This window comes from Morone saxatilis, unplaced genomic scaffold, assembly GCF_004916995.1.
Source record: "Morone saxatilis isolate NCDOM2014 unplaced genomic scaffold, NCSU_SB_2.0 Contig5, whole genome shotgun sequence".
Taxonomy (NCBI): Eukaryota; Metazoa; Chordata; class Actinopteri; family Moronidae; genus Morone; species Morone saxatilis.
The window spans coordinates 7891816-7900658 of NW_023340095.1; the positions used below are offsets into that span (position 1 = coordinate 7891816).

At 37.7% G+C, this 8843-nt stretch overlaps 1 protein-coding gene across 1 annotated transcript in view; it reads left to right on the top strand.

Moving 5' to 3' along the window:
• Positions 1 to 8361, top strand: part of lrp1bb (low density lipoprotein receptor-related protein 1Bb) — a 239920-nt gene extending 231559 nt beyond the window's left edge. The window contains exons 87-92 of the mRNA XM_035675905.1: positions 347 to 460; positions 2844 to 2920; positions 3595 to 3685; positions 4007 to 4157; positions 6126 to 6200; positions 7289 to 8361. Of these exons, the coding sequence (XP_035531798.1) occupies positions 347 to 460; positions 2844 to 2920; positions 3595 to 3685; positions 4007 to 4157; positions 6126 to 6200; positions 7289 to 7429 (649 nt within the window). The 3' untranslated portion in view covers positions 7430 to 8361. The remainder of the gene's footprint in view (positions 1 to 346; positions 461 to 2843; positions 2921 to 3594; positions 3686 to 4006; positions 4158 to 6125; positions 6201 to 7288) is intronic.
• Positions 8362 to 8843: the final 482 nt, after the last annotated feature.

Genomic DNA, 8843 nt, shown 5'->3' on the forward strand with positions numbered 1-8843 from the left:
GTTTGAAGCGTTTTGCCGTTTGCGGTGCGTTTGCCCTTGTCGGCCACCGTATCTATCACATATATTATACAGTATGTCAAGAAAATACAATTCTCAGCGGTGATACTGTAACAGACTTTTCTCTTGCAGATATTCCCCACACTTGGTGAGCAGTGAAATTGATTTGTGTTCATATTAATTATTTTGTTCATTTGCTCAATGCAGACACAACATTGACTTACTCAATTTCTTTGACTGAAGCTGCTGAAAGGGATTAGTGTGTCAGTCTCCATTCATCAAGCAGCCAACAGTTCAACAATATACATTCTCTGGGCCCTTTTATCACTCCCAACACAATGTTTTGCAGCTGCACGTCAGGGTTCAAGAACCAACGTTGTGATGAGCTGGCCAACCCCTGCGATTACTTCTGTCAGAATGAGGGGATGTGCACATTAACAGCTCTTAACAAACCACGCTGCAAGTAGGTCCTTCTCACCTCTCCAGCTGTATTCAGAGCCCACTCACGCCCTTTGTCTACACCCCCACCCCAACTCCATCTGGCTCCATTTCAGCCTCAGTCCAGTATATGGGCTGTTTGTCACAATGCCGCCTTGTAGCAACTTATCATGTAACAAGTGCTGAATAAAGTAATGACTTATAATAGTAAACGATAAAGATAGTGTAATGACGTTACATTGCACAGAGATTATTATTTTCCCAGATTATGATCACTTTTAATTATTTTTGGACAGGTCTGTGTTTTCATTAAAATTATTTTTAGATATTTTGTTGTGACTGGTGTGTGTACTTGGTAAATTATCACCCGGTGACTTTCCATTTTGATTGAAATAAGTTTTGTCACAGTGCCCTGGCTCAAAGGATGACAGGTTAGCTAACTAACTGTAATTACTGTAGTAAGATTGTAAAGTTGTTGTCAAACACTGTTCGCCCCTTGAGCTTTTGCTCACAGCTGTACTTTGTACTTGCAGCAGAGAAAATGTCTTTTCACTCACTGAGTTTATATGTTGTAATAATATTGACTAAAATTACTTATTACCTTAAGATCACTTTATTAAATTCCATTTAGTAACTGAATTTTTGTAGTACATCACATTTGTATTATTAATGTTTTTTTCTTTGTTTTCCAAAATGACCTGAAAGATATGTTACAACTTCTTTAGATTAATTACTAATTATGCAGTAAACTAAGTAGACTAATGTCCATTAAAGGAATAGGTCAACATCGCTTAATATGCTTACTATGTTACTTAATATCAGTTACATGACAAATTTGATACCACTCACATTTCTGTACAGTCAACATGAAAGGGAAACAGCTAGCCTAGCTGTGTCCACAGGTAACAAAATCAAGACTTCCTGGCATCTCTGCTGGAGTCTCTCATAGTGACTATAACACTCCGAGGCAAATAAATAGTTCAGCAATTAATCCCCTGCAACGTGTTGTTTTTACATTGCATTTTGTATGGATTAAGCAAATAAGATATAACAAGTTAATAAAAGAGCTTTAGAAGTGTTGGCAGGCAGAATTTGTTACCTTTGGACAGAACCAGGCTAGCTGTTTCCCCCTGTTTCCACTCTTTGTGCTAAGCTAAGCCAACCCTTCTGCTGACTGTATATAGTCTGTATCAATCCTCTTATCTAACTCTTGATAAGAAAGCGAAAAGCATATTCCCAAAAATGTCAAACTATTCCTTTTATATTAGTATTATTATTATTTGGATTATTAATAGTAATAGTTTTAATAGTAGCAAAAGGAAATTAGGCTCAGTAGTTTCAGACATTTCTATTTTTTCATTCATATTAAATTTTAATTCTTACATTCTTTACTTAAAACTCAATTTTTACCATTTTTATTATATTTGAACATATATTAGTTGATGTGGCACTTATTACATTATCAGCTGCTGCATGACTGTACCGTTGCTGCCCCTCACTGCCACCCATTCACCCATCTCATGCAGTCGTCACCCAGCACACAGGAATCGGGGGGGGGACTAAAACTTAACACTGTTGATTTGTGATGTGGGCATCAGTCTGTGCATTTGCAACCTGTGCATGATGGCAAGTTGAATATGTTCGTTATTGACCAGTCATCACGTATGCGTATACTGTAACCTACTAGGCTGAACATCTCATCAGTAATTGGGGTTTACCTTCAATACCTTCAATAGAGGTTAAGAGAATTTCTTCATTCCTTAAGGAATTAGTCTTTTCATGGTTTACGCTTCCCAAAGGAGATCAAACTCCCCCTTTCACCCAGTTTCCCATTAAAATTCATGTCGCTGTGACAGTTCGTTCTACAAGGGCGTGATTCATTTCCAGTATGTATGGGGCTGCATTCTTATTTTTGATAGCCTAACGTTCTGATTCTTAGAGTGCATGTAATTTAGAGTAATTTCATTCTGTCATCATCCAGTCGCACCCACCAGATCAGTCATGCTTTACAGACCCATCTGCGTCAGTTGTGTGAAATTAGATATCACCTCCGCTAACAAGGGTCATACATCACGCCCATTGGATCCCATTGGAACACAAATGAGATGACGACTTGTTGTCCTGTTGTCATCCTTTGATTTTTCTACACTGAATATTCAACATGTAAATTCACACACACTGTTTATGGACACAACATGTATATACATAGTGCTCTCTCTCCAGGTGGTGTTTTGTTTGTGTTGGATCAAAGCACTCCATGGCAAGACTGAATCATAATGTGTTGTATATGTAAGCCACGGTCACATCATAATGTAGTTCATTTGCTGAAGGTGTTTTCTCAGCAGTCTTTCTGCTAGAAAAAGTATTCTAATGCAAGTTTATTTTTACTCTCTTTTGACCTCCTTCAGATGTTCAGCCAATTGGGCAGGAACACAGTGTGAGAGACCCGCCCCTAAAAGCAGCAGATCAGACAACACCAGCGGAGGTGAGTACTGGGAATTTCAAGAAGCCTTATTATAAAACCTTTGAATAAATGTATATATCACTTATAAACTGCCCCCATTCCATCTCAGTCGAATGATTACTTACATTTGAAATTATCACATTTTTATACATCCACACATTTTTACCAGCCCTGGCCAGACTATTGAACTCGGTCCTGATTGGCAGCCTTCCTACAGAATTACTGAACTCTATCCAACCTAGCTAGTTTGCAGTATGAGAAAAGAAAAGCCTTCACTCAGCAGATTTACCTCGTTTGAATTAGAGGAGCTAATCGCATTTCAGTAATGCAACTGTTCTGTCATCAAATTCATTCCTAGAAACTTTATGATTCTTAGAGCTACATACCATCTTAACTTTGTGACTTTTTCTAGTCCTCTTTTTCTTACGTCTTCAGTTCCAAACAATTTACGTCTTTGTACGATCTATGTCTTTGTATAAATGTTATTGTATAGCCCATATATACTGGATAGCTGTTCTGTTAAGGGAGTGAAGTGCGCAGGCAACCAAACCCAAGAACGTTTTTTTTTAAGATGGCCTTTTTTGGAACCACAGTCAGGCATGGTTACATACAATGTGTCACTATCTAAACCCATTTCAGCTCCTTTCAGTTGTTACTCATCTCTCCACACCATCTCTCTTCTGTCTGTCTCTCAGGGAGCATAGCTATCATTGTGCCTCTGGTCCTGCTGGTAATCTTGATTGTGATGGTGGTAGCAGGTGTTTACATCTGCAGACGAAGGCAAAGGTAAGTGAATAAATAATACAGTATAAATAAGAAAGAGGCTTCTAAGCAGCAACCGATGAGAGATCCAACACTACATAGCTTTGAAGATGAATGAGCATTTTTTTGCTTTATAAATGTTTGTGTGTTTGTTTAAACATGTTCAGAACACCTGAGCTCTGCGCTGAGCCTCTGATTATAATTCAGCTTTTAGGTCTGCCCTGTAAAGTTATGTATTCCAGGTAGTGTGGTGTGATTTGTTGTGTGGAGCCGTGCGAAGCTGTGCAGCATGTTGACCTGCATGTTGCGTCCCATGTTAATGATGGCTTGCTTCACACACCTCAGGGGAAAACGTGTCCAGAGGCAGCCCATGACAAACGGAGGGATAAATGTGGAGATTGGGAACCCATCGTACAACATGTATGAAGTGGACCATGACAACCACGCTGATGCAGGCAGCCTGCTGCGACCCAACTTCACGCTAGACCCTCACAAGGTTGGCTTATTTTAACTCAGTATTGAACTAATTGCAACAGCAAACTGAAGCTTTACATCTGTTTGAGAAGCAAACTGAATGATTTAGTTCTAGTTCTTTGGTTGTTTTATGCAGTGCAGCATTATGGCAGCATATTGCTGCAACCATGACAAAAAATATATTGTGTTATATTGTGTAGTTTGCTGACTGTAACGCCCTCGCCTCACCCTCCTTCCTGAACTGGATCCTTTTCACATTATAATGATGTTTTTCCAGTTGTTTTCATTATCAAAATTAAACTGATTCTGTTTCAATAAGAGCCTTTGCTTTGAATAACAACACATCTTTCTCTTTTGTTTCCTTTATCTAATCCAGCACTGTTGACAGAGCATACCAGTGATACTAGTATCACATTAAAATCCACACACAATATTTTCACATAGGTGTACAAAACAATCCAAAAGCAGCTCACATATATAATATATTGAAAATATTTCTAGAGCCATTAGGGACTGGCTTGAACTTTTTCTCATTTCAACAACATATAGATTTTGTCATAACGAATATCACACATCTTTTCCTGTGGGTAAGCTTATTGATGTAACAAGATAAAATAATTTGTTAATATCATAATATGATAATGATAATAAGAAAAAAAGAAAATATGTCAATAATATGAAAAATCGCTTGTTGTAATGTGAAGTGGCTCTAAAATTAAAGACATTTTGTGTCATAATGAGGAATTAAATAATTTGTTGTTTTCCTCATGGTGAAAGCAATATGCTGCCATACACTATAACCAATGTACTAACGAGACCTAAGAGACACATGTTTATTAAGTTTAAAGCAAGTAATATCCTTTTTCATCAAATGTCTTTTGAAATAAAAATTTAACTATTATGTTAATCTCTGCTCAGAACTAATTTCACTATTTCCAGAAATGTAAATTTAGCAGTATATAGATTTCAAAGAATCTGTTTGCATATTTGAGTTAACATATGCATTTGTCTACTCTAATACATCCTTGATGAATAGTGTAACAACTGAAAAAGGAGAGGAGGGGAGCTGATTTGATTGGCCTTGATTGATGCCAATCCTTAACACCTACTATTTGTAAAAATTGTTGCACCACTATCTCTTGTCATGAAATCAGTGACAACCTGTCAATTACGCCCAACTGAACCCACACATTGTCTGTGCTTCATTAAATCTTTGTCTATGAATGCCAGGACAAGAGTGTATATGACAAACTTTATGCAACTTGACAAAATAATCACATTTTTGCCGAAGTTGTGTTTAATTGCAGGAAGGGGCAAGGACACCAACCACCAATTCCAAGCTGTTGTCCAGCTTTATAAAAACAATTCTGCCTTGTGTTCTTTGTCTCTGTTCCAATACTGTAGATGTGATAATGTGGTTATCTAACATCAGGATAAATCAACAGGATAAATCAAATGGGATTACATTAGGTTGTGTAGAGGTGTTGTGAAAGCTGGCTAGTGTGCAGGAATGCACAGGTGCCATGAACCAAGAGGACTCTTCATCTGGCTGGTGATTTATTCTGTTTACACCCCTCAACCCCACACTAACATTCAGCATATCAAATGAATCATAACACCTTCACTGATGTTGTTATCTAGCTCACCTGCTAGAGCTTCAAGCCTAATGCTGTCAACTTCTTGCCCTGCCAACTTTGACATCTGCTATTGTCAGTCCAATCTGGCTGCAACAGAGGCACACTGGCTTGAATCTCAACTAGCTTCTGTATTCCACTCCTCTTTCTTGGTCCCTTACAATTCCTACTACTACTTCTTTAATTCAGTGCAGTTTTATTTTGATTTAAACAACAGGCATATAGCCCACAACTGGACTAATTCTTAAGTTTGTACATAGATAACCAGTAGATGGCTGTGCATTATTGTATGCGTCAAACTGTTTGGTGTTAGTGAATTTGCACTGTAAACAGAGGTGGTGCTTGTTGTGTTGCAGGGCTGGTGTGTACAATCCAGTGACCCTCGCACCTTGGGCATCAATTCTGTGCCCAAGGAGGTAATCCCTGGACAGGTGACTTTTCTAAACTTCACTTTATGTTTGCCCCATCGGAAAAAACAAACAAATCATCCTCACATAGTTAGGAGTTACCTGGCAAACATTTTAAAAGTTTGTAAGCTTGCCTGTACCATGTATATCTGGCCACAGTCGTATATAGCTGTTTACTACATCATATATTAGATTAGTATTCATATATACTGAAGTTTCTAAAAAGCTACCACTATGCTGTGCTTGCATGGCTTTGTGTTTAAATTGTCTTTTTCCTGCATGTTTCTGTCTGTTACTGTACTGTTGCCTGCAGAGTAAAAATCAACATATACAGTATGCATGAGTCTTGTGCTTTTCTTTGAACTGCTTCAGATAGAGTTAAACTTAAATGTTTTACCCACTTTGTCAAACCTTGATAATCACAATGGACCTTCCTTAGAGCTGCACTAATCAATATCTTCTTTTATTAACATGAGCTCAAATTACCCTATGTAATGTGAAACAGGAGGTTGTTTGCAGTGATGAACCCAAAGATAATTATCAACCCAATTCTACAGTTTTCCTCAGCTGTACGGAGTGTTTTTGTCTCTTTTAGCTCATTGTTTTGGTTTTCTGCAAACTGATCCACAAACTTTGCTCTTGTCAACCTTGCGTCCATAGACAGTAATTAGCTTTAAACTGCTTGTTTTTATCAAACAAGGTCTAATAAACTGACTGCACGCTGCACTCCACAGGCAAAGTTACCAACTAGCTACAGTAGTGACCACAGTGAATCATTTAGTCGCTAAAGAGCCAGATATTTTTCCCAAGAGTTTGTGAAGACCAAAACAGAGCTGAAGAAGAACTTCAATACATAAGGTGTACAAACCTCAACTCCAGATGAAAATGTTTTTCCACATCTGCTGGATTTGATTAAAATAGGCAATCGTTTGCTAACATGTATGCCACAACAACTTTGTTATATGATCTGTCAGATGTTGTGTTCTCAGCTTGTTCCACTGCCCCCAAGTGGCCAAAAATCCTATGAATGCAGCTTTAAGACTCCCACTGTATTAAAGTAATTTATATAAATAAATATTAATTTTCTTTTCCATCTTCTTCTCCCTATACAGCCCATGAATTACTCCAACCCAGTGTATGCAAAGATATATATCGACGGGCAAAACTGCCGGAAGCCTGTTATCAGTATTGACGAGAGGAGAGAGCTACTCCCAAAGAAACTAGAGGGGACAATTCATGAAACCGCCGCATAGCCTAACTTTACACTTTGTACTTCTTTTTTTACCACAGTGTACAATGTATAATATGAAGGAGGAAACAAGATTTTTTCTATTTCCTATGAGGCTCTTAGGTTTTACTGGTTTAGCATCAGCATAATGTCTTTGTTGGTGTGCTGAAGAGTTTTTTTTTCCATTTACTGTTTGCTTTCTAATGTTTGTCAAACATAAGTTATACAGCGCTACACTGTATACTGTATGACACTGAAGTAAAGCTGCTGATTTGCAAAAACTTTATTAACACCATAAGCCACACTTGTGCACAGTTTAAACCTTAAAAATGCAGTGCTAAAATTTGTACCCATACTTGTTTCTAGTTTAAATGGAATATGGACACTGTGTCATTTTGTGAAGGTAATGAAGGCAGGTTGGCTCAATTTTTCTGAACAAATGTAAGTATTCTAGGAAAGAGTAGAGGAAGTAGAGAAGAAGTTTATAAGGCTTTTTTTTTGTCATATGACTACGGACCATAAAGCTTTGCAACTGAGCAGTGAAGCTTGAAATTTTTGAGGTTTTGTCTTTTTTTTCTCCTTGGTACCTAATGGATCTACTGACTGGATTTCCAGTGAAGGCCATAATATCAACATGATCTTTTCTCACGCAGTATGTAATTTCATAGGTCTTCTGTCTTTTCCATTTCCACGGATGTCACGCTCTACCCACCCTATTTCGACAGTAATATACCACATGAACTTATCTTTTGGTGAAAGAGATTGAAGCCCACCTTGAATGTTGTCCGATCAGATTCCCAGATCCTGTACTGTACACTGAAAAGACAGATACTGAATACCATATTTTTCTAGGTCTCATATGTCAACAGATGGATTAAAGATAAAGACAAGGAAGAGATTTACCACATCTACAAAAAGGTTATTAAGAGATATTATAAGACACATCTGTTACTTCAGAAAGGAAGATGATAAATATAAGAAATTTTATAATTTTGTATTTGATTTGTATGTTGTTTGGCTGCTTGTATTTTGAAGAAATGTATTAAATGTAAGTAATTTTTATATAAAATGTAAATCGATATTGAATAAAGGGGGCTTATTTCCACTGTGTGTACCTTTCTTAACCTTCAAAGAAGTTAATATCATTGAGAAAACTACATTTTAATAGTACAATAGTACTGTATACAATATAAAATGAACGGTATGAGTGCCGTCCCATCAGCCTAGTCAACCAGTGATCAAACTGGCAGAGTTGTTATATTTCCGTGGTTTACATGGCCACTGACCTGACAAGTCAATCAACAGCATGAGGTTTTTTACCTGCTGTGCAGAGGCAGGTGGCTGATGGGAGATTATTGCCCTCCCTATGTGAGCAGGAAGTCCAAGACCATTCATTACCTGGTGTTGGGGACACAGCATCAATGCCACCTGCTGAATGA